The following is a 27,762-nucleotide window of genomic DNA, read 5'->3' as shown; positions in this document are numbered from 1 at the left end:
TCAATTAACCGTCGGTTATTTTAACGTTCTTTTCTATTCTCGTTTTACTGTTGTTTTTAATGGCTTCGACTTAGATTATAAAATTTAAATTGGATTTCAATTCTTTTGTCAATTATGTACGTGAGATTTCAGGACTTTAGGGAATGGATGCAAATTATAGTCATATCTTCTACTAACAAGTGACAATCGTATGATCACTAAATATGTTGCTTCAGTTGTTTATTGCATATTTTATTGTTCAATACAACATCTATTACTTTTAGGGCCCTCTCCATAGAACAAACTGACAAATTAAAATGAAAATCATATATTTAAATGTGTGTGTGACGGCTTCGTGTACAGACAGTAAAGAGGGACTCTTTATGTAAAAAGTAAAGGGACTCAAAATGTCAAAAACGTTTTCGTTTTAGTGGTGTGTGTGATATAATTTTTCAATGAATTTCGAGTCATAATTCCTCCAGGTAGTCTACCTCTATGCTTTTAACACACATAACGCTTGACGAACGCATAACGCTCATTGTTTATTTTTTACATCGTTCTCGGCAACAGATGAGTGTCCGGTGCTTTTCTAAATTAGACGATTTTCTTTTTTCCTCCAACAAGTTACAGTGAACGACATCTCAAATGTCTCACTGTCATTTTTTTCAGAGAATGTCATTGTGAATTTGCAATGACACAATAAAATTCTCAGAAAAATTTGACAATGAGACATTTGAGATGTCGTTCACTGTACATCTTTAAATAAAAAATTGTTTTATCAAAATGTAGACCCTTCACATCCGTGCAGGGCAGGCACGAAACACATTTAAATCCATGGTGTTATTTTATCTATCAAACGTTTTTCATTCAAGTACATGATGTTTTCCTAAACTCTTTTTGTGCCACTGCAGCACTTCAGAATTTCTGTAGGTTACAAAAGTCTGGTCTGTTCATCCCTGAATAAGATAAAACGTTGTAACTTTAAATGACATTCACTATGAGAATCGGTGCTTTGTGCACTGCCATATGGATCAGGGCCTACTTTTTAGAAACTTTTAGAGAAAATCGAGAAAATCAAGAAACTTTGAGAAATTCAAGAAATTCAAGAAACTTCGAGAAATATTTCTTGAATTTCTCAAAGTTTCTTGATTTTCTCGAATTGGAGAAATTTCAAGAAATTCCAGAAAATTCAAGAAATTCGAGAAACTTCGAGAAATTCAAGAAATTTCAAGAAACTAATTTCTCGAGTTTCTTGAAGTTTTTCGAATTTCTCGAATTCGAGAAATTTTAAGAAATTCGAGAAAGTTCGAGAAATTTCGAGAAATTTCGAGAAATTCAAGAAATTAGTTTCCAAAAAGTAGGCCCTGAATGGTTACAATATTCATTTGCGATTGGAATGTTCACTTATCAAGAAACTGAATTGGGATGAAAATGTTCACTTATCAAGAAATTGAATTGGGATGAAAAATGTGTTCTTATTTTTTAATCATAGTCAATTGCAAAGTTTTGTTGTTATCCAATTTAATAGAACAAAGTGATGGTTTTGAAAACAGGCCATAAGGACGTAGTGTTTGCCTCTGCCTATAATATACCATTCTAAAAATATTTGCCTGTCCTTCCGTTATGTTTTGTTCGTCGGAAGGCTAGATGATGAAAATCAATTAGTGCTGCATACGTTTTTTTTGTATTTCTATTGTTATATTTTAGTGGCTCTACTCGTTTTTCACTGGTCAGAAGAAGTAGAACTAGGAAATACTAGGAGCAGTGCTATTTACCTTACCAACATTTATCAAAGAAACTGGAACTAAGGATTTTTCGCTTTATAGAATAATGTCATAGATTTTTATTGCTTGTGACCCAATGTTTTTTTTGTATTATGAGCGCAAGTACAACCCTGAGCTTCATCCGGTTGAGCTTTATCCGTTTGAGCTGCAGCCGATGTGTGTTCCGGTAGTTGTAACGCGTGGGTGTTGTTATCGCATCCCAAATACACCACTTTCGTATTCCAGCCGTGATTTCGGACTGGACTACTTATAAGATTTAAATGCCGGTTAAAGAATAAATAGATTTCTGACAAATAGTTCACTCCGCCGTTAGTTAAGAAGTGGATATAAGGCACTCTTTTAGTTTCATCGTAAATAGGGCTGATCAAATCTTGTACAGCGTATTCTTTTCCAATCGCGGTATTTTTTAGGTACCGGCTCATATTAAATTCTGTGGCCAATCTGGCAGCTGTGCATAAATATCCTTTACCATCGCTCAACTCTTCGATACCGTCTTGAGCAGCATAATGCATAACGCAAGTACCATGCTTTATGACTTTTCTATCTTGATGCTGTTCATTTGATTGTCCTGATAAAAGCGAAAATAGATCGAAATACAATCGTTGAACGATATTCGGTAACAAAAACCTGGAAGCAAACTGGGGCAAACAGTATTCAATCTTTGTAAACATTCAGGATCTTGATTTAGTTTCGTCCGGAAATCAGCTTGTGGCGGATCGAACGTATAGTCAAGCTTTCCCAGTCCGGATTCGTTTAACCACAGACCATGTAGGGTCCAATAACAAAACTGTTTAGGATTCTTCTGTCCCCATTTACGGTGATATCTTAGTGCCGGCGACCAAGATTGACTTAACAAATAAAACCAGTTTTCACTGCAAGTAAGATTATTTTTTGGAAATTGATGCAATTTTTATTGACGTCAATTAAATTAAAAACTTACAGATGTGGCGGGAGTCTGGCCATCTTATGTAAAAAGTTACCGACTCAAAATAGGAAGGACTGTTTCAAGGTTCTGAAAGAAAGTTTTGGACTACTAAGTTTTAATAAAGTTTTAAAAATCGTTTCCTGCATTACTAATAGGCATGTTCACTGAAAAATATCATCAATCGATGATAAAATTTCCAAATAATCGATACTATATCAATCGAATGGTTTATCGATAATCGATAAATATCGGCTGATAATCGAATTCTCAGTCACTTTTTATCAGTCGATATTTACCGATTATCGGTCGATATTTACCGATTATCGATCGATATTTACCGATTATCAGTCGATATTTACCGATTATCAGTCGATATTTATCGGTTATCGATAAAACATTCGATTGATATTGATTTTTTGAAAATATCGATAATCGATTCTAAGGAAATAATCGATATTTTATCAATCGAATGAATTATCGAACATGCCTTACTAAGTTTTGATTGTAGAAAGCAACAAATGTCTAATGTAGAACTACAAAAGTAAAGTCTAAACTTTTTGATAAAATATAAGCGTATTGGCAACGGCTTAAGCTCACTAAGCCGTAGGGTTGTTGAATTCAATGTTGAAAAATAAATTTGTGCCACCGAGAATTGAAATACGACGGATTTCAATATCGATAACTAGATTGAAATGTCCAAAATTACAACACCCGTTTTCATGGCTTATTACAACACTCAAACCAGTGTTGAAATGAAATTCGTATGAGTTATTACAGCATTCGTTTTAAAAAAATGCAAAGCAACGTGATCGATCAAATTCGAAGAGTGATTGTTTACAATGAAAATTCTGAATTTTTGTGCATTTGTCTATTTCAATTCTCGGTTGGCACAAAGCATGATGTGTTACACGTATTGTAATGAGATTTTTTCAGCACACGACCCAATTTTCCTTACTCGCTCCGCTCGTAAGGAAAACTTGGGTCTAGTGCTGAAAAAATCAACATTACAATACTTGTAACACAACATACTATTTTGTAAGACGCTACGCACTCCACATCATCAGACGGAAATGGCCTTTCCGGAGCTGAAACGCATCGTATTTTCTTTTAAAAAAATAATCAGCAAAGGAGATCGGATAAGGAATTTTAAACGAAATATGGTGAATCTTCTATACTGAGATCGTTTGAATGTATTGTATAACTTGATCATGTCGTAGTTAGTCGGACTGTATGTCAATTGAGGGTCAGCTTCTTTGTGTGATCTAGAGTAATCTAGGATGCATAGCGATTGTATGTACTACATCGCTCGCTGGATATGGTGAAGTCGGAGTGGGAAAAATGAATTTTTCTCCAGAGCGGAGAAACAGAGCGCAAACTTGCTCCTTTGTTATCTCTTGTTTCTTGGATCAAAATTTGTTGTTCTATACTCTTGACACGAGACTGTTATAACCTTTAGTACAATAGGTAATGAAAGTTTAATTAAATATTGTCACCTTAAATTTAATGTGATTGGATGAATCCGTCAGTCTTTCATACACTTTGGTAAGTTAGAAATGTTTTACCAAACAATAAAATACTGCTACCTACACACATACTCTATTTATGTTGATTGTAATGCCTTGTGTATACCCAACAGAAAACTATACCAAAACAAAATTTTACCATTCTCTCCATATATTTTCCCCCGCATTAACAAAACCATAAGCAAAAACACATAATTAAACTTGCTCTTTAAATTAAAATAAATTTCAAACGACAGAATAACGACTGTGGTGTGTATAAGAAAAACAAATGTAGCATAGCATAGCATAGCATATACACAAAAATCCTGTCGATCTCTTACTGGAAAACCATATACATACCGCCATTAAATCACGAAAGTGTTACATTCAGGGAAAATGAAAGAAAAAGTGTAACGATTTATCTCAACCGCAAGTTTATATCATTTCTGAGATGATTAAAAACGATGATTTGATATAAAGCAATACAATTCTGTGACCGCTTCTTCACGCCAGTGCTTCTCATTTTATTTATTATTTCGTTCTCTATCCACGAAAGTGTTTGAAGTATTTTTTTTTTTCTTTTCCTTTTTCTGGTGCAGGTTCTTTTTTGTGAGTTTACCGCGCTGTTACTTTGACTTGTGGTTTTTCATTTTCGCTTCTTGTTTCAGATTGTCATAAAACTGTTTTGCGGTAGTTTATTATTCAATCTTGCGAACAACAAGAACAAATTTAATTTTTGCCAGTTTTCTTTTTGTGAGCATTACCGACTTTAATGAAGCTGAAAAGTGGAGTGCAGTGATGGTTTAATGTTAGAGGTGTTGGGTTTCTTTTCATGTTTGTGCGAGTTTTTTTTGACGATTTTGATTTTCTCGATTTTTAATTAGTTTAGCTGTTGGTGAATTTTAGAAACTTGTCAGACTCGAAAGTTTTACTCGTCGAATCCTGTCTTCAGCTGTTCATAAAGTGAGAGATTAAATATTTAACGAAGACGACGAAATTTAAAAAAAATTGCCTCAATACAATAGGTACTTGGTTGTGCCCTTCACAAGCGATTTAGAATTTTTCCTACACTTCCTTTCTCTCATGTTTAATATCATTTAATAATTCCGTTACCACGCACGTCCGTACATTCTAAGTATAAAAAATGTCGAAACATATCAAACCTCTGTCAAAACAATTTCTTATTCATTAATTGAAATAAAACTTTTTTTTATTTCTCGTATGGCCATGCACACAAAGAGACGTTGTTGTTAGAAATAAAATTAAATAAATAGGAGGCATAAATGATCACAAGATTATTCTGATTTCACAATGACCATCAAAAGAGGTAGCTCGGTCCGAGCAGACACTTTTTTCAATCGTTCTTTTTTTAATGTTGCAACTCAAAAACGAAACGAAAACTATTTCAATAGAAATATTTTAGAATATTCGTTCGTACATCGTAACTGTATCATTCATAATTTCCGGTTGTGTTTTTTTATTTTGATTTTTTAATATAAACTTCACTTTGAATCGTATACCTTTGTCAGACGTTAAAACGTCTTAGAAAAATATAATAATAAAACGACAGCATCAAATTGATACACATTTTATAGAGACATTTAAAGTGAATCTCATATTTGACATTTTTTTTTCATCGTCGTTTTTATATTTCCCTTTTTGATTTCGAAATGTTGTACGGAAATTAGGTTTTTCTTATACGTAAAAGATTCATACATAAGAGAAACCTGGCTATTTATTTCTCGTGTCATATATATGAGTCTGCATACACTTTTGTGTATAAAATATTTACATACCCGAAGAATGTACTGTGTCGAATCGATACAAATAAAATATGATTTTCTGATTGAACGTCTTATCTCTATACATGAGAGTCTGCTTTATTGATTATTTATGTGTTTGATTTGACTTGCTGGTAAAAAGAAATCCGTTTTATGTTTCTTGTGAAACGAACAAAAATAGTTTCTTGGAAGCGAAATACGATTACTGTAGAACCTTTGAATTTTCATATTTTACAATTATTTAAATTTGATTGAATGGAATTCTCTTTTCCCAGTGATCCTGATGAGATGTGGATATTCGTTCGACTGTGAACAAAAACCCCCATTTCCGTGTGCTTTGGGATTTTCCTTTTTCTTTTCTTTTTTTTCTCTGTTGAATGTCTTTTTAGATTTCAAGTGTATTACCTCTTTGTGTCATGAACTCGATTTTTTTATTACAAATTGAGTTTGTGACTTAGAACGATGTACCCAAAAGGGTTGTTCCCATTTCCATCGGAATCCTTTGCTATCAAATTGGTTACATTTATACAAATAGAAAATTGTTCAAGAAAAGCCTTTGCTTTTGTGTAGCAAATTGGTTATTTTAATAAAATATTGCGGGTTAAGCGTTAAGTAACGCTGGTAACGGAATTTTTGCTGCAAGATTGGTACTAAGTTATTTATGTAACTAGGAATCACAAGTTTTCGTGTGAGATTGGTTGATCTGTTACAATTACAAAACGGGAAATTCTTTACAATTTTAGTGTTGTAAAAGTATTTCTCATGTGTCTGAGAGTTTTTGCAGAAATTTTCTCGGGTTGTCGGCCCCTTACATGAAAAGATATATACGAGAATTTGTTTTGGACGATTTATTTTAGGAACTTTCGCTTGTCTTCCCTATTTCGTTTGGGCGACAACTCGCGAAATCCATTATACCACGGGATGATATAAGTTGTAGAATACTAGTGTAATAGTAATGTGACATACGAGCTGAGCTCATAAATGTGTTTTTGAGTAATAAGCTTCGGAAATTATTTCTTTTAAAATTGGGTTGACTTGAATAACCGAGCCGAAGACAAGTCGATCAGAAAAACACAACTGATTTCACCCTACCATCCGGAAAGTTCAACTTAAAACAAATAAAAACATCTCTGAACATTCATATAATGACAACTTTCCGTGGGGGGCAGTCCAGATGGGACAGCGAATAAAATAATTTTGTATCTATGACACGAGACAAAGTAAAACATAAAAGAAAACGCCAACGTACAAGTAATCCTTTTTCCCTATTCATAGACTTAAAACAAAGAACAAAAAGAAAACTTACGGCTCCATCCTAATCCAGCCGCATAATATTTTCATATTTTACGCTTGCATCCATAATAATAACCTTATTCGAGAAGAAAAACTTTTTTTTAATCTTATTATTTATATTCATTTTATTTCTGTTCAGAGATAATCCTTAACATCCGGCAATGACTCCATACTCACTCAACTTTTATTAAAACTTGTTCTAATAACACAGTTATTGTTACTGTACATGCACGGACTTTTCAATATTTTTTAACACTTTTATCGATGTTTTTATAACTTCGTATGGTAATGATAATGCATTGAAGCCTTTAAGTGGTCTGAATGAGATGAGTTTTTAAATGCCATATTCAATTTCAGTGTTTTTTTTGCGCTGTTGGCTTCATGGTTTTAATATCCAACCACTTTTATTGAAATGTTAAATTCAAGGCTTTTGTGTTGGTTCGAATAAAGGTTTTAATGCTAATTTATAGCTTACAATAATGAGGCATTCGAAACTTAATATTTGAACATAATGAGATTAATGGGCTTTACTCAATTTAATTAAAAATAAGTTTGTCGAAGTCTTATTACTCTTTCTCGCGAAATACAAAAGCAGCAAAGATAGGATAAAGAAAGGGAAGCATTTCGAAATACTTCACCAAGTATTCACAGTTCTTGATTTTGGAAACTTTATGAGAACACGCACATACTGCTATTGCATCGGATCACTATTTTATTGCTACGAAGCCAGGCCAGGCGAAACTATTTTAAAAATTTATCGTTCCTCTGTTCAATTTAAATTCCAATTTGAACTCCAGTTTTTTTCCATATCGTTCCGAGTCTAATATTAACATTTTCAGCAGAGACTTCGTCATTGCTAGAGTTCGTATGGTTATCGAATTTAATAAAAGGCGAATTTTATTTTTGAATTTTAAATAACAACTTGTACACCACACAACGGAAAATATCTCTAAATTCATTCTATTATCCTTTCAGATATTCAACAGCATTTTGCCTGTAGCTACTCGAGCACATGAACACACGAAAATTCTCACTCTAAAAGAAGTGAGCAGCGTATAAGCAGAAAAACCATCATCATCCAAACAACCCACTTCATTCCCCTTCATTTGGCTTTTAGAGTACATTTTATCCAGAGAGGGCTTTTGAATGACAAAAAATTATTTTTTTCCAGCAAATTCCCTAAAAGTGTACACTCTTGAAGTTTTGTGTACAGTACGACGTGTATGAATGCTGGTTTAGACTTGCAAAACTAGTATGCATTTTGTGTAAAATATTCTATTGAAATATTAATCCAAACAGTGCGGGGACTGAATCAATAAAAATTGTGCTTCACATAGAGAACGTGAATATTTCAATGAAATCTTAATTCGGTTTTGTGGTGACGTACGGGATCAATCGATTTATTGTAATTCAAACCGAATTCCTATTAAGAAAAGTGGCACTCTTTCATATGTGAAATGTCGAACATACAGCCACCTTTTGATAGGGTGGTACAAACCATTGTATTACCCATAATCGGATTGTTGCTCCTATGTACGCGTTCAGCTATCGGTGAACCGTACGGTGGAGGCAATGGTGTCGGTATACACATTGGTGGTGGCAATTATGGTGCCAATGAAATGTTAAAGTGTCCACGTATTTGTACATGTTCCGGACAAACGGTAGATTGTTCACATCGGGAATTGACGCAAGTGCCCAGGAGGATACCATTGGATACGGAACGATTGTGAGTACCCAACAATGTTATTTGTTTTTTTCTTTCTTTTATTTATAGATACTTCCAGCTTAAATTATGTTATTTGTTGTTCAACACATCTGTGAATATGATGTCTATCTATTGAAAGGGTGATATCCCTGCAGCGTTAATAATTACCGATTTGTGGTTATGTGGTAAACCAATATCTGATGGGATAATGCAATAGCAATTGTCATATATGGTCTTCTTTAATTTAATGGAGCTTCCGTCTACATTTACCAATGGGCAATGGCATTTTGAATATGAGAGACTGATATTTCTCTGAGGATTTTCCTTCCCCGCAGAGACATTGGAACATGTTGTTTCTAGTCAAATTATGACAATCAGACACAGGTCTTTATTGGTTTACATCAGGGTATTAAATATTGTCTGCATTGTGCATTGAATGCGCAAAAGATTTCGATAAATTTGACTTTCAGACAACATTCATAAGGATTTCTGTTAAACCTTTTAGTGAATATTTTATGCTTTGATGTAATCCTAACTAATTCGATCGAAAGAAAAAAAAAGGTTATTTAAACACTTTAGTCCGGCAAACACATTAATCTACCACAAAAACGCTAATCTATCATCATCAACCTTTGCCACACATCACACCCGAAATACCAATAACCATTTTTTTTTCATAGCGCCCATACGGATTAAGCCATCGTTTTACGATGGTCATCACACTAAAAATATCGCCAAATATGACAGTTAAACCACTAAAACCTTTCAACAATCTTTTTACGATAATAAAAAAAAAATATGAAAAAAAAATCATATTCTATCCGTATAGATATGTGTGTAGGCTCTCCGCCATATGTATCCCATAAAAATTATTATTTTCTTTTATAAATATTTTTCTCCAACTCTGCACACATCTCGGTCTCGAAAAATCGTTAAGCCAAAGTTCAGTGTTTGGTGCAATGAAAACGAATAAGAAAACGTTCCATTTCAATAAACGGGTAATTTTGCACATAAAAATCCAATTAACGAGGAACATTTTTCTGAGTTTTTAGTATATTGGCTATAAAATGCATGCGGTGTGTTCGGTTGGTGTAGGGATTTTGTTGGTGGAAAAAATCCGTTGACATTTAATATCTGACCCATTATCGTCACATCAGAAAGTTGATTACATTCTTTTTCTCTATTTTAACACAATTGATATTGTATCTAAATAAAGTGTTGACACCGTTTGTGCAAAATGGGTTAGAAATCAATGCTTGATGTTATTTATGGCGGAATAATACGTGTTATACCAAAGGCTCTCTAGAGAGCCTTTGGTTATACTAATCAGGAAATTTTCATTTATCTATCAAGGTCTGTCTAGTATACCAAACGGTGTGCAATTACAGCAGGATTGATTGGCGAAACAGTACAAATTTTATTTTTCGTTGCAAAACCCAAAAATATAAATTGAAATATGATTTCTCTGCTGAATTTATTTTACGATAATAAACCGTAGTGCAAAGTTCAGCCGTACTTTGACTTTCGATGAACTTAGAATATTCAATTTCGAAGCACCGAATATCCTACACGTTTATAAGTCGACGTTTACCGTCACTAAATATACGTGAAAAATGGAACGAAAACGTTTATGACATATTAACCGTGCATCACAGAACCATTTTTTTTCTTCTTTATACGTGATGCATTAAAGGAATCGGAAATTTCTCTTGAAATTCCTTTTTTTTGTACTTTGGTTCTGGCATTACCGAAACGCGTATACTCCACAATTTTATGTGTTCGCTTTTTTTTGTTAGACTTTTTGGTGCACTGCGCAACATACAAAGGTAAATTATACATCTACAGTACTACAAGCGTTCGGTCGGTACACAGTATGGATGCCTGATGTTGCTGCTAAGAACGGGAATGAAGTTAATATTATGATGATATATATACGGACGAACAAAGTAGAGAGTTAAATAAAAAAATATAAAAAACTTCCATTTATTCATGGGGACCAATAAATTTTTTGTCGTTGAACATATTAAATTGTTTGGCAAAAGTCTCCATTCAGAGGTGTAGGCATATGAAACGAAAAATCGAAACGAATATTTTTCATTTATTGAACACACGTTTTGTTAATTTTGACTATAAATTTATGAGGAGTGAAGTACACAGCATGACGTAAATTTTGAAACTAACTTTTGGTTAATGAACGTTGAGAAGTAAGCGTCGTTTCCATTGTTAGGAAACAACTGCTGCTATAACTGTAAGAAATGAACCTGTCTTGACTCGGATATACATTTATGAAAATTGTACGGTGCAAATTGTCTTTATTCGATCGTTTATCATTTTATTGTTGGCGTTGTAAAATTTGCCTTCTAGCTTTATATTGCATTGGAATTTGTAGATTCAACATTTCACCATTTTTTAGATTTATCAGGGTGGGACGATCACCTAGGTGATCTTGAAACACAGATCTTGTGATCCTTTGTTTCCTTCCCGGTCATCATTTAAGTCAAGACAACCTTCCGGTTGCCGCTAGGAATCTGTCTAAAGTGGCAGGTCCCAGGGCGACAACTTCGGAGGGTTGTACGACGTAATCTCCAAGGAGCCTGCGTCTTAGTTGAAGAAATTTAGGATATTCACAAATGACGTGTATGCCCGTTTCTTCTTCTAATCCGCAGGAGCACCAAGGAGTCGCCGAGAGCCTTAGCTTATTGGGGTGCCGATTCAGCCCACAGTGTCCAGTAATTGCACCAACCACTCTCCTTATGCATTTCCGGTCCATACTGAGCAAATCTTTGGCCCATCTAGCGTTCGTCCTCGGGAAGAATCGCTTCGTGTGAGCGCCTCCCTCGTACGCATTCCAGCGCTCCAAGTGTTTACCCTCCACCCATTTCGATCTCGCTTTTGCGCATATCGAATCGGGTATAGGTAGGTACGGTTCGAGTCCGTCTACGAGAGCAGCAGAGCCTGTTTTGGCAAGCTCATCCGCCTTCTCATTTCACCATGCAACTCGCAACAAACTGATTAACACTGATTAACCAAACTGTTATTATTATCCCGTCCCTTTTATCAAATCCCAAAACAATCGGTGTAACAAAATAAAATTGATTTACCGTTGATCTTTTAACACTCATTCAACGGAAACTCTTCAGCTAACCGAAAGGATAAAAGTTTCATTGTTCAAAAACTTATTTCCGTACAATGCGAATCCTCTTATCATCAACACAAATCCCGGGTCTGTCAGTGAAATATCCCCGACAATATCGAAATCGTTTTAACACAAAAACTTTTCCGACATCAAGAGTGTTATCTTGAGTATTAATCAATGAAAGGGTTTTGCGAGCCGAAACGTTATAACATACACGTGTCCCATAATTCGGGCATTCATTTGTAACATTTCTTGATTATAATCTAATATCCTTCAATGTCATTTAAAAACCAATAAAATATATCGTCAACCAACACACCACAACAGCTGTTTCACTGCATTTTACTGCATGTTGTGCCATGTACCATTACTTGTACATATTTATTTTAATCGGACTTGTGTCATGTTTTATATTTCTATCACTAAATCACAATCAGACATCTCCAAAACAGTTTAGATTCTTGGTGTCTTTTTATGACTTCGCCTATTTGTTTGGTGCTTGACGGTGTGTATTTTTAACCCAGAAAAAGAAAAGAAGAAACATCAAAACCAGCAATGAACCCATAAACATGATCTAATATTCATTTACTGATTTATCGCCGAACAACATCATCTGTTTCGATCAGAGTCACTAAAGTGAGCAAAGAAACAACAATCTTAAATGAGATTTTAATCTTGAGTCGAGTTTATATTTAGTGAATTCGGTTGAGATGTTAGTTAATGTGTACAGCAAACATTCGAACATCCAAATAAATTTTATTCCCCTACATGAGTGAGGGCATTAATTTACTGTAAATTCCTCTTCAATTGATTCTTTCGAAAGGGTTAACAAAGTAAACCGAAGTAAATTCGAAAAGCTCTTTCCATAAATTGAATTTCAGTCTACAGTACCATTGTCGCAAGCAATATATTGGCTGTTCGCATGTAAATGCAATTACCTGTTTCAGTAGCAGTTACTTAAAAATTGAAAATTGAATTTATCTGCTACTGGCAAGTTGACAATATGATGGTAATATAAATTATAACTAAATGTTATTCACAATATGGTGCGGGTGCCGCAGAGCTCCAGAGGAATAAAAAAAAACCGTCTTTGTTGAATCTCTTAAATGGAACTATTGAAATGATTCAAAAATTTATTTTATAATGGACCTCAAGGTACAACCGATTATTCACACGAATAAAACTCATTTTGTTGTAACAATCATGTAATATTTACAATACAATGAAATCATAATTTAGAAATATAAAATCTCATTTAAATCTTAAATAAGAAAAAAATTGATAAATTTTTGATTTTGAATTGCATTATTATGTTCCTCAATTATCCATGAATAATTTCCTAATCTTTAGCTTCCTTCAATTTCTTTTGATAATGTGAAAAAAAATATGGATTTTAAAGCGCTGGTGATTAATTCATTTAAAATCTATTTGAATTTCTACTTCTTAACGTATGAGTTCATAGAATATATTCGTAGATACTGTAAACAATTCAATTGAGGAAAAATGAATCAGAAATTGGTTTCGAATGATTTGTAAAAACTTATGAGGCGTGGGATTCGTTAGAACTTTTGTCTCCCATTTAAAAAAAATTTCAACCAGTTTTGATTTTCGTATGCATACCCTTCTGTAATCCACTTATTCATTATTCACGATTGATGTCCATGTCCTGAGACATCCCCACTTAAGTATGCTTTATGTGAGAGAACATGCATGTTGAAGGACATATGTTAACAGATTAATTGTTACCGCAGCAACACATTGGTTTATATTACTACTGCCTACCTTCTTCAATCACATAACGTGTTCTACTTCCAGTAAATTGATTGAAAAAAAATTCTTTAAAAAAAACATCAAACAGATCGAACGACGGTTTGTATGGAAGAAAAATTCTCTTTTTTTTAACACGATTAAAAGATGAAAGTAATAAATTGTTTTGAATCGCGTCTATTATCGCTTTGGTTTTTATCACAAACTTCTTTTTTTCATTTATTTTTTTCGGTTATTTACAATTCTTTCGTCTTTTTTTTCTATTCAGTGTTCTTCCTCCACTTCTTTATCTATCAATAATCATCTTTTATTTGGTTAATGATTTTAAATGCTGCTGTTTTGTAAGCATAAGAGTATTAAAAACATCTTTAATGGTTGTTTTTATGATTTTTTTTCTTCTCTTTTCTCGTTCCACTGGATGATATTACTTGATGATATATAACGACATTAGAACAAACCGAAAATCAATGTTGCTCATTCGAAATCACGCACCTCCCGAAATGAATCGATATTAATTATCATCTTCCTATCAATTCGATGAAGCTGTGTGTGCTGTTATGTTGGTGCGTAGAAATGGGCGATTCTTATTTATTGATATGGCAATGGTGAAGCCTCTTATAAATGCTGTATGTCGATGGGATTATGGAATTCTTTTGTTATAGACGATAAAGAAGAATAACATTTATACAAAAATAAAGGTTTCGATGCTTTTCAATGTGTCATGATTACGATTGATTTTTTCTGTGTGTAGTTTTCATTGGAAGTATAAGCAGTAAGTTATCGAAGTAGGTTTTAAGGCGATTAACTAAGTGTAATTGAATGCTTAAAAGTTTAATCTTTGAAAAGAAATGCATTTAAGGTCTTTGTTCGTTTGTGTATTTCTTTTAAATAACATTCTGAAGGCAGATATAGCTTCAAACAGAATCGGCAAATTATACCAGTACATTGGATAATAAATTAAATATTTTACACGTCCCTTTCCAATAAAGAAGAACGTTGAACATCGGTTAAATCACGTCTACTCTACATTCTGCATTTCAATTTGTGCGCCCACATGTACACGTTAATATAATTGAAATTCAATCAGCTAAATTGTTAACCTGCTGCACACAAGCATTTAAATCGCAATCAGCATTCAGAAAAAAAACATTGGAAGAGAAGTTCAAATTGCGATTTTTTTTTCTAAAATCATATCAGAGCATTTTATCTGCATCATCTTACAACACAACCTCGTCAACCTTATCTTTTTTCATCTGTTATCAACAGAAACCTTAAAAATTAGCTATTAGTTCTGGGTAATGTTGTCTTATAATAGGCAAATTTTCGTTTAAATCTATGAAGTAGTAGATTTTTTGTATCAATCTGTTGAAAATACTTAGATCGAAAGAAGTGGTAGGCTTGATAGGAATATTGGTAATATGTCTATGATCCTACGGTTACTACTATGTTCGAGTATCTTTACTGTGAAAGCCTATAAATCACCATATACAATGAAACAAACCCATCAATATTTCTTCCTTATGAAAATGAATTCGTTTCGATGCTTTTAGTAGCCATCAAAACCACGTTGTATTTATTTCATATATAAAACGATTAAATTTCATATTTTATTGATCGTTTACATACATTTATTATAATGCTCTCCGGGTCCTTAAAACCAACATTTCGGCATGTTATAATAAACGTTAAAATCAAAATCAAGCATTAAAAATATGCTTCATCACTGGCGCTATATGACTGTTTACATTAACAAACAAAAAAAAACAAAATTTCTGTTTGATATCGTCTCCAATACATTCGCAAAACATATAAAAAAGTTATATCGGTTTTCGGTTGTTGCGATTTTTAGTATGAAAAATTTTTTGCAATAAAATCGCAAATTGACATTTCTACATATTTCGATCCACCGAACAACAACGACGGAACGGATGAACCATGGTGTAATATTTTTCTTTTTAATGGCAATAGCATTACATTTTCCATGCAACATCTCTTTTACAACTTTTGTCTGCACATCCACATATAACATAACGTTGCCATCAAATATTTTTCCATTTTGTGATGATAGATTATTGTAGATATCGATGCTGTGATTTTGCCATATTTATCGACGGTAGTATAAAGTATATTATTGAGGCATTATAAAGCAAGTATGAATGAACATTGAATTTTATGTGTTTCGAAATGATAAAATGGAGCATATTTTACCATAAATTTGATATCATATATTTTTTGCCCGCGTCGCGGATACATTTTAATGGTGTATTGTAACAGCGATTAAATTGATTAGGTAACACTACATTAAAAATATGGTTCGGGTGGATGAGGAAACAAATAAAATTAAATTGATTGATTATAATAACTGGTGTCGTTGTGATAGCTTATCCCGAATCTATGATGAATAATTTATATTGGCTTTGTTATATCATTCCGATTTACGATTTAAAGGGCATGGGCACCAATAAAAAACTTTCTGCATTTCTCAAAAATATTATTTTTCTGGCATATGGAATCAAAACAGCCTGAACACACAATTTCAATAAATTAATTCTATTTTCGTAGCACTGACAAAGTGTATTTTCAAAATTAATGGATCATAATCCGAATGTTTACTGATATGATTGACGTCTTGAAACACTTGTACAGAAACTTAGGTTGCTCAACACTGATGGACAGAAGTTTTCAAAGAATAAGTAGTAGTACTATGATGTTGTTCAATGTAATTAACTCCCGATGCCGTTGGGCATATCATGTACATGTTCGAAACGTGCATAATATTTGAAATCACTCGCTTGAGCGGACGTGTAAATTTGTGGCATCTTCATATCATGGGTGTCGTTACAAATTCCAGTCATTATGTCAAAGTTTAGTATGTGTCTCAGTAATTATATTCTGTGCAACCTACCTTTCGCAGACGTGTCATCTTATTATTATTAAATCTGTTACTTCGTTTGTTGAAAATCTAATACAAAATCTATTACTTCAGTTAAACATACGTTCTAGTTTATAAGTGGTAGGTGGTACGTCAATATTTGTTAGAGCTCCTTGCTTATTATTTATTTTATTGTCGATAATAGATGGTAAACCAAAAATAAGAAGTTTCAAACAAACTGTTACAACGTAATAATCACATGAACCACCATCGCCAAAAAAAAAACATTTGCATTTGCATATAAACGTCTTTATACAATTCTGTTAAGAAAACATTGTGTGCGTTACAATAATTTACAATGTAAATAGAAAGAATCGCGACAAGAGGCTATAACTATGCGTTCTATATTCCCTTAAGTGTAACAAGCCTTGTTTTTCATGTAAATGTTATGAATGAATAAAATATGATTAGAAGTGGGGTGTGTGCTTATTTGATATTCTTCAGCATATTATTCAAGACATATCCTGAACGTGAATGTTGAGATATTTATTTACTTTTTTTTACTCTCTATTCGATGCGTGTAGGAGTTTTATGTACTATGCCCGAAAATTTCGAACGGGGTTTGTTTTTTGAATAAATTTTTCATAGCATTTTTTTTATCCATTACACACATCAAAATTCTATTACATCCACAAAATGTGTAAGACGAATATGAGGGGGTACGTTTTATTTTTTGGTAGAGGACTCAGGACTTTCTTTAATGAAGTGGAAATATTAAAGTGCTTGGATGTACTCAAACGCATATATAATGCAGGATAGACGACAAGTATTATGGGCATGTGGGAGGCCCGTAAGAAAGTCTCGTATTAATGTTACGTTTTGATGGGGTTGTTTGTTTTCATGTCATTTGCTGATTAAAAAGGAAAGAACCAGAATTAATTTTACATATTTTATGAATTGTAGTTAGAAATAATGACTTAGAAGATTGAAGAAGACTACAATTCGTTACCATTATGACGGCAATTAGGCCAACTGTTCGTTCATAAATAAAACAAAAATATTTCAACTAAATTAATATCTTCAGGGAACCATGTTACTGTTCAAGCCTATAAATATCTGTGCATAAGGATGCAATTAAAATTGATGGTTTCGTGTATCATATTTCATTTCTAATTTTATTGTTTTCGTTTCGGATTTTTTTCTTCCTTTTCTTAAACAAATATTTTCCTTATCTTGTTCCAATTTCGAACAGACTTAAAAACCTTTTTTTTTGTTAATTCAATCGTTCCTAATTTTTTATTATATTCTAAAATATAATTTCTCCTATTTTATGATATATCATTTACTTAAAAAAATAATATAAAATGAATATATCCAAAGCTTGGTCGTCTACATTAATGGTTTCCATGCATATTTATATATAAAGAAATTCCAAGGACCGATAGTGCCCCATGGGGTTTACGAACTTCTCAAATTACATCTAAGGGTTGTACCATCATATAACATTTTCTAAATTTCTGTTGGTTTTTGTTTGTCAGTGTCAGTCGTTCCATACCCTCTTTCGAAATTAGTTTTATTTTGTCTCTCAGTATACAATACGTGTGCATTCACCAAAAACAAGAGATTGTTTCTGATGAACCAGCACTTTTTTTGTCATCGACTCTTTATCCTCTGTTGTGAGAAAACCCATTTTCATATTGTGGAAGAACATGTGTTAGAAAAGTAAATACACCAAACGATCCCACACTGACAATAAGACAGATTTGTTTATTGCCCGAGAAGACAAACATTATACACGTATATATACAAACCAATCATATTGTATCTTGCTTTATAACAGTTGAAGAGCCAATATATTACATTGATGTCCTGTGTCGCCAGGGCGTGCATATTGTTGTGTCGACATCAATTTAGTTTATTGTTAAAAAACCGAATAAAACAACCCGACGACTGATTTCATTGTGAATATTATAAATTGGTTTGGTTTATCCTTTTTTCATATTTTTTGTCGGAAAAAAAGTGAAATGAATGCTCACAACATGACTATAAAACGCCGTTGTTACCTGTTAATAATTTATGACTATTGGGATAGCAGTAATAAACTGAGATAAATTCTGGACTCTGCGTTGGTGTTTTTATTTCAAACTTCGTCGACGGGGACCCATCCAAATAATAAAGAGCCGATAATAACAAAATAAACAACAAAAAATCAATTGCTTGTTAAGCACAGCACAAAGGACTCACGGAAAATGATGTTTAGAAGATTTTTTTTTCTTTTTTGCTTTCAAAAAATAATTGGACGAAAAAGTTCAATGAAGTGGCGTTTCCTGAGGTTTTATTATAAATTGCCAAACATATTTTCTTTCAAACAACATGCATATTAGACGAAGAGGAAAAAAGAGGCAAAAAAATCCCATTAATCATGTCCTGTTGACAAAATATGTGCAAATAGGAGTGTTATATTTCCGCCTAAGTAGCACATTTTCGGTTGTGTATAGTTTTCAATTCCGACTACACAGTGCAAAATACGAAAATATAGTCGAGGGTAGTTTCTATATGATGTTCGAACACATGAAAGTCTCTCGATGTTGTATAATAATACCGAATGGGCTGACTGTTATGAGAGAAGAACGACGTAGAAAAGGACATTATTTACATATGTCCTTACCTCAACTTCATACAAGCAATCCTTATCTACACGAACCCATGTAAAATCAAAATTTCCACATCTAAACGGCTGTTAAGTTAAGGATTGTTGTATAATGGTGTGTTTTGTAGTCATGATATATGTTGTACTTATATTTATATAAGAGGATAATAGTGATACAAACGAAGGATGTTTTAGAAAGGAAGCAAAGATAATTTTTCAGGTTTTTTTTTCTCTATGTATAGATCGTGCCGTTGTTTTAGTTGTTTTAATTCGGGTTTAATTTAGTTTATTAAGACGCCATGCCACTTATCAGTTTTAATGATTGTTGTCTGATGTGTAAATATTTCTGCATTTCCAGACAGTTTAATAATTATAACGATTGAATGAATTTTGTCGAGACTTGTCATGTTTGTCTCGATGCAATTATTTCTGAATTCCGTAAACAGCCAATGCTGTGTGTATACCTAGCTGAAGAACTGCAATTTATAAATAAACAACACATTTAAAACAAGAGAATATGACTAAAACAAAATAAAAATCACTGAAGCGACACCCGATTAAATATCTGACTTGAATGATGGGAGAACATAAATATTGTGGGTGAAAATCAGTTATTTTTCTGTTTGACTGAGTTTTGTGACGAAGCGATGTCTCCACTTCAAACGAGAGATTTTTGATGTGGCGCGCGTTGATTTGTGTACGTTTTTTTTTTAAATTAACACAAATTTAAATGGATTGTGTGTTGTAGATTTCTTGTTTTTTAATAATTGTACAGGTGTAATAAGATAACAATATCTTGTAAATATTCATAATTTCGTTGTTATTACTTCTTTGAATGTGATTAATTATTTTAATTGTTGTGTTGTGTGTGTGTAGGGTTTTAATTTATGTATTTATGCACTCAGCAAATTTTATAATTGTTCATGATTTTGAGCATAGAGTTACTGACTTACAACTAATTCATTTCATTCCTTTTAGAAGTGATATCAGACGCATCGCCAAATATGCATTGAATCTTTTACTTCTTTTGTCTTAGATAGCACATATGCAATCTTTTACTACAATCGTTTAACATACATCCTGATATATAAAACCACTCCGAAAAGTCATCGTTACTTACTTTTATGTTGATGTGGATACCAGATGATTAGCGAAGCATGCCTTTATTTTTTCCAATGCCTCAGTTTGTGAATGTTACTTAATTTAATAAACTATTGAAAAAACTTGGTTTCGGCAACAGTTTACGATTATTTGCATAACAAGGGAAAAGGGACTTTTCTAATAGTGTGAGGTACTGACACAAGACCTGAAAGCAAAACAAAAGATTTACAATCACACTTCCCCCACTTACGTATCAAACTATGTACGCCTAGGGCAATCCTTTGGTTTTCTCTCTTTTAAAGACCAAAGCAAGAAGAAAAGTAGCTATTTCTACTCTTTAACATGCAACTATAGTTTATAGCACTTATAGAGTGATACAAAGTGAACTTTTGTAGATCTAGCCGTAAACAGGTCCTAACACGGTGACACCGAGGGTGACACATCATCGTTATGTTCGGTATACAGTCACACAATTTGTAATTTTGCCTTTTTTAAAAGACTAATTCTACATACTGTAAACCGGAAATATGTGAGATTCCATGATATTATAAGGGTTTCAGCATTATACTAACTGTACACAATCAACATCTTTCTTTTTTTAAATATTTTAACGACACATGAATGTTACCACACAAAACACACGAGTTTTATGGCATTTTGATACTCCCATGTTGTATACAATATGATTACATTCATCTCATTCAACGGAAATTTTACCTCGTCGTCACCATATTCAAAAACGTAACGACATTTCACATTTGTATAATGTTTTAATTCAGCATGCCTCAATGCCTGTCGTACTTAACATTTCTATGGCGCGTTTCTATGTAATATTTAATATACAAAGACGTTCATCATCGCATTCCCCAATGAAACCACCCTCAGGACTCAAGAACTAATTTTGCATTCATAAAGATGTTTGTCTTTCCGGGAGTTTTTTCACAATTTTTAAAGGCGAAAATGTGTGTGTATTTCATGAAAATATGTTGCGAATTTCACAGTCACTTTCTTCACTCACATTTTTTTCCTTTTCTTGAAAGGAGAATTTTTTTCTTGAATTTTCTTATTACGGTGATTCAACAGTATTTGAAATTTATGACTGGATATTTTTAGATTGCGACCTGCGACGATGTGTATGTTACATATGACACGTGATGTGTTTATTCTATGTATGTGAAATTAGGGCAATAATTATTGTTTGAGGAGGGGCTATAAAAGTTATTCGAAATTCCACGAATTTGCTGAATTATTAAATTTCGTTTGATAAGATATTCCGTCAGGCTACACCCAAAACAAAATCGTTCGAATGATGGGAAAAGATTTTTTTTAAACAAGAAAATTCGAATGAGTTCGGCCGGAAATGAAATTAGTATAAAACATAGTCTACCGTATCCCTAGAGGATGTATATACCTACTTACTATTACTTTTCCAATTCAATTAATATGTTCACGCTCGTTTTAAAAGAACTGACAATGCGAATGGTAAATTGCTAGAATAATTTACGTGGCATGTACGAACAAAACTCCAGTTGCACTTTAAATTTAATATCGAGAAACAAACAAAAGAACGAATAGAGAAAAATTCGATTAATCCACAATTTGTATACGCTTCATTGTTTTACGTTTACCAATTCAATTAAGCATCCCAATTGCTTGGGCTTATAGAGTACATGGTAAGGAAGAATATCACAGTCATAGTATATATTCTCTGCGTTGTACATCTACAGAAAATAGTACAATATAATAATACCATTCCTGTGCCCCATATTTATAGTGCACAGAGAGTGTACTTGTACGTTTCGCAAATGTTTGAAATGGAATGGGGAAGAGGAGAGATGATGATTTCAGAATGTGTTTGTATAGCTGTTTGCCGTATCGAACGGGAGAGCCAATATTATAGGGGTTCAGTAAATTACAAATATATTTTAGTCGACTCTTCCTGGGTTTATAAAATGTTAGATTGGGTATACTTGGTATAGCTTTAGGTGTGTATAATGTGCGTTGTTTGACAACATAAATTATATAACAACGCAAGTGTAGTACAGTCATATATGTATGGTATGATTGCGTTATACGAAATCAGTATCCATACACTAAACACTACAGTATGAAGAGTGTTTGAATTTGTGTTTTAATCAAAAGGGTGATGTAAAATGTATTAATATTGTTTGGGAGAGAATATATAAAAAAAGGAATTCTGTTTGGAAATGCGAGTATTTCCTGGTATGAAGGTAGGATAATATACGCTATAGGGTTCTGATACCTATATGAAACTGTTGTTGATGTTTAGATTACAAACAAAGTCTGTTTCTGAGATATTATTTCCGTATCACAGAAAATGGACACAAAGTTGAGTACACAATGCCGTTTTTGTGGAAATCGAAAAGGGATGAACCGTAATGAAATAAATCCTCGTATCTAATTAGTTTTCAGACGAAAATCCATAAAAACGGAATATGTTCGAAACGCAAAACAATGCACTTGTGTACAACCTACTTTCTAATAATATGCCAGAGACCCTGTTCAAATGGATTGTTTGAATACAATATCCGAAATACCATGAAAAGTTTTATTACCAATAAAATAATCAATCTAAAATAAACCTATAAAAGCAGCATAAATCAAAAAGAAAAAAAAAGTTTTTCTGAAAACACCACAAATCATAAACATTAATTGTGTAAAATGATGATAAGCATATATCCACTCAAGTCTAATGTTGGTTTTATGATAAAAATACACAAAATATCTGATGTAGTCCAGTTTTATGTGCACTCATTTTTATTATACAATTAGCCGTTAAAAATAGCTGAGAAGTCTTCATCATCAGTGACCTACACTTTTGAATTTAAAAAAACGAACTCTAGCCTCTCCATCAATAAATTTTAGCAACTGAAAGGCAATAAAAAAAACTGTTTACAATCATTGCTCGACTAAATGTGAGTTTCCCACTTTGTACAGGAAAATTACCCATCACCAGATGAGCATGTTAAAAAATGTTATGCAAAATGTTTGACATCTAAACACGAAAATTCCGACGATACCGTGTGGGATGAGATATTAAGATTTTATTCCGAAATTATAAATTAAATTACGTTAGAAAAGCTAACCTAAGTAATTTTATGGATTTGGTAACGAAAACTCGTAAAATAAATTATTATGTTTTTTACAAAATAATAAAAGAATTAACATCTCAAAACGCTCTTAAAAGTATAAATAGTTAACCAAAAAAAAAACTCTAATTTATGTGGTATGGTTCAGCTATAGTTTTATAATTTTATTTGATTTGAAGTAGCTTTCAAAGTAGTTACTTCGTAGTGTTTTCCTATAAATATGACACTGAACAATCATTAAATAAGGTGAAGAAACCACTCCACCCACGAAAGAAGTGAATGTTTGTACGTAACTCATCAAAAGTACTTTAGTTTGTTCAAAAAAAAGAAGGCCTTAAATGAATACGGTTACCAATACAATATCAAGCGTGTGATCTTACACACTGTTGATTTTTTTATTTCTTAATTTCAAATGCATAATGGTGAGGATTTGCATTTAATGGTAATACGCGTGATTCTTAAATGGATAAACCTAATGTTTATGAATACACTTTGTAGTCACACTTTGCATAAACACACACAAAACTATATATAATACACGATATGGAGGTAACAACTCATGTCATACATAATAATTAGATTTCGCTGCGGTGGGTCTTCTAATTGGTAACAAAGGTATATCATTCTGACAGATATAATTCATTCATAAAGTTGTGATAGTGTTGGTTGACCCATTGCGGGAAGAACGGTGAATACACAATTGTTCACCGGTGATTTGTTAAAGTAGCAAATCTAAATTTCCGCACCGGATTCAACATCTCTCCCGGCAAGTCTAGAGTTTTACACTTATTCAAGACAATAGTATTTTACACTACACAGCCAGGAAAGAGAATATTTGCATCATGAAATTTTTGGTGAATATTGTAGGTATTGAACGTTTGAAACGTAATAAATTGATGTCTATTTAACAAGAACGTACGAGTGCTTTGTCCCACATTTTTATGAGCTAGAGTTAAAACCAACTGTTTCATAATGCATATGCAACATTATAGTTTCCTTTGACTGTACAGACTTAGAAGACTTCTAAGCCACCGCAAAAGCAGGTGCATTCAATCAATAGACTTTTCTTTGTATGAAAGAGTTACACACTTAAATCACATTAAAATGCAACTTCAAATGACATTATTGTCTTTAATGCTCTTTCATGTAAAGAATATCATTTACGAAGAAAAATGCAATTCGTACGTGTGTGTATCCACTTCGCTTCCAGAACATATAACATTACTATCCTCTCAACGCTATGCCGTCTCGAAAAAATAATTATTCATCTTCAATTATCCCCATGCACTATATGAATGTATAATAGATGTGATAATATTACTCATCTCGTCATAATATGTCTACGTACTTGACAGCAGTGACAGAATTCTATTTCAAGAGAAATGGGAAAATCTCATATCTTTCAATTTTCATTCCAATGTATACTGCAATATCACCTATATAATACAAACTGAACGAATCGGTTGCATGTGTAATATGGATATAAGTGGGGTGATTTACTTGTGTATACACTATATATGGGTACAGCGAATGCATTATATAAAAAAGTGTAGATAGCTGCGAATATAGTATAATAGGAAAAGTAAAACTATTCCGGAGCACTGAAAGATTTCAAAGAGTATAAGGATTTATTCTATAAAGAATGTACATATTTATTGTGAAACATGGGTCCTTGTAGCTTCCATCCTTGTCTTCAATTTTCAAGTGCTCTATAACGTGCGATGACGACATGGCATATTTATTTCACAATGGTGTATGGTTGATAAACCATTCTCCATTTTCTCATTTCTCTAGGGTATACTTTAAACGAATTCACTGTAAATTTCATTGTTATGTTTTTTATGTCCATCAAGTCTAGCTGAAATTCCAATGGAATTTTAGATGGTTTTTGATATGAAAACAATTTTTCGTTCTTGTTTTGTCGTATAGAGATCGCAAATTATATTTACCTAGGAAACGACACTGAAAATGTTTGGTTTGCTGTTTTTAAGTAGATCCTTTTTTACTTATCAGTTTGGTATTATCAAGCGAATTCGTTCACGAAACACTGATCTTATAGTCCTTTATTATTTAGACTGTAGGGTATGGACATCAACGACGGCAATAAACGATGACCTACAATTATTGTGTTCTTCACAAATGAAGTAAAAGATTTTATATCAAGCACAAGGCAATACTTTAAACAAAAGAAGTAAAAGATTTAATTATTATACCTATTATGAGATACGCTTGCTACTTCTGAAAGACTGAAAGTAATTTTCCTATTTTATGCAAACATAACAAGCGTTTGACTCTTCAAATGTTTATCATATACGTACAACCACAACAAAACAGAGAACAGACGAAAACAAAATATAGACAAATTAAAGTAGTACAGATCATCAAATAAATCAATAGAAATCGTACAGAAAAATTCTCAGAACTTTGTTGTATCCATGAATATTAGATAAGCTGTTTTGAAAAGTTGAGTGGAACTTTTTCTGCGTATCGTTTCAAACAAATTTACCCGAAAAAAACCTCATGCTAAACATATCTTTATCGTAACTTAATATCAGCTCTGTTTCCCATTCGTTAAATAAATGTTTATGTCGAGGTTTGTGTATAGTGATTTACCTTACATTAACATTTTGCCAGCTACCTACATTTGGAGTTGTCTGATCAGATTAGTATACTGCGGAAATATTATTGAGTTTTCATTATACTCCAGGGATGAACCACAAATTTTCTTCCATAATTTAAACCGACATATCCTGATAGGAACACGCACTTTTTCATGAGAATCAATTAGTATGCTACAACATCGTCATCCAAATAAATTTCCTATGAGAAAACAGCCACCCTGTTTTTAATCATTTCAAATAAAACATACAAAATGCATATATGCATGTGCCGTAAGAGCTATATACCCATGCATATAGTCATAGCAGAGTTAAAAGTATGTATATGTCGCAACGAAGGAACAAAATATGCTTTAGCGCTGATGCTGCTGTGCTTACCACTGACATTTTATATAAGATGGGTGTAATGCAATCAAAATTAAATGGGGGTAAATATGAAACCCTGTAAGCAGAACAAATTAAATTTAAAAGGATTAAATAATTTTAGAATTTTTCTCTTTCTCTTTTGTGTTGAACTTTGTGGACAACAAATGCAGGACATTTAACATATTGCGAGGGTATACATATTCAAGGATGATTTGGTTGGGGTTGTTTTACAGTTTAATATATAAATATATATTCGGTTGAGTTAGAACATTGAATGATAAATGTTTCTGTGTCAGAAGAAAAAAAAGCATGTCAAATGAATTGCCACAGCAATGATGTCAAATTAGAGAAGACTTGCGAAAGGGATCTGTGAAACTTGATGTTGTTTATTTTTAAGAATTTTAATTGCATTTCTTGTAGACACATTTTTATTCGTTCTTCTTCTTGCGAAGAGCATAAACAATGAACGCCTGAAAATCAGATAATTTTTTTGGTTGTTGTACGATAAAAAACAGCTAAATAAAAAACACGATTAAAGCAACATAAGCCACATAATGTACACGTTGCTTTATACGTGTACATCATTCACAACAGAAACACAATAAACACAGAAAAATGTGTACACCTGGTGGTCAATTAAAACCTGAAACGGAGCAATGCAATGATGAAAGTTTAACGTCTGAAACCTGTCTTAATTACATGAAAATAACTTTTATTTTAAAGACCCTCCATGATAACGATAACGATCTACAACATCTTCCATAACGTATTTCTTTCCTGAAGTGAATTTATAAAAAAAAAACAAGAAGAACATTTGAACGACATCATTTTTCCATTTAAAATGTTATGAGGTCATTTCAGGTATACGTAAGGAAAAAAAACGAATTTAAAGAAGTCACCACCAACGCAATTTGATATGGTCATTTAATTCGTGAACCGGACAGTGATCGTTAACAGTGACAAAACAACCATTCCATACGAATATAAATAAAGTAAAGCGAATCATTAAAATTTATCATCAAAATAAAACATCAATTTGTTGAGCAACTCCTTTAATGGGAAGAGAAATGGGTTTGAAAATTATTGATGCTTGCAAAATAATGTGTTTTTCGTTGGCTTTATGTGTCTCACTTTCCTAGATTATGGAACCATGTTACGGTAAGATAGTAGATA

The 27,762-nt window shown here is 32.7% G+C and overlaps 2 protein-coding genes across 3 annotated transcripts in view; one reads left to right on the top strand and one right to left on the bottom strand.

Moving 5' to 3' along the window:
• LOC119071133 (protein slit) overlaps positions 1-27,762 on the top strand; it is a 108,613-nt gene that overhangs the window by 34,373 nt on the left and 46,478 nt on the right. For both annotated transcript variants that reach the window (XM_037175821.1, XM_037175820.1), the window contains exon 3: positions 8,240-8,990. In XM_037175821.1, coding sequence (XP_037031716.1) covers positions 8,722-8,990 — 269 coding nt within the window. In that variant the 5' untranslated portion in view covers positions 8,240-8,721. The remainder of the gene's footprint in view (positions 1-8,239; positions 8,991-27,762) is intronic.
• LOC119071293 lies at positions 1,802-2,773 on the bottom strand. Its single transcript, XM_037176166.1, has 3 exons — positions 2,704-2,773; positions 2,391-2,635; positions 1,802-2,331 (listed from the first exon to the last, which is right to left on the bottom strand). Exons 1-3 carry the CDS (start codon positions 2,724-2,726, stop codon positions 1,823-1,825), a joined length of 777 nt encoding a protein of 258 aa, XP_037032061.1. The 5' UTR covers positions 2,727-2,773; the 3' UTR covers positions 1,802-1,822.

Source organism: Bradysia coprophila (genome assembly GCF_014529535.1).
Source record: "Bradysia coprophila strain Holo2 chromosome IV unlocalized genomic scaffold, BU_Bcop_v1 contig_144, whole genome shotgun sequence".
In the NCBI taxonomy this organism is placed as follows: domain Eukaryota; kingdom Metazoa; phylum Arthropoda; class Insecta; order Diptera; family Sciaridae; genus Bradysia; species Bradysia coprophila.
This window is presented reverse-complemented; position numbering and strand designations above follow the sequence as displayed.

Coding starts and splice junctions, on each gene's coding strand:
- LOC119071293 (XM_037176166.1), bottom strand. CDS start 2,726: ATGGCCAGACTCCCGCCACATCT. Junction 2,636..2,703: donor GCCAGACTCCCGCCACATCT/GTAAGTTTTTAA, acceptor TCTTACTTGCAG/TGAAAACTGGTTTTATTTGT. Junction 2,332..2,390: donor TTGCCCCAGTTTGCTTCCAG/GTTTTTGTTACC, acceptor CGCTTTTATCAG/GACAATCAAATGAACAGCAT.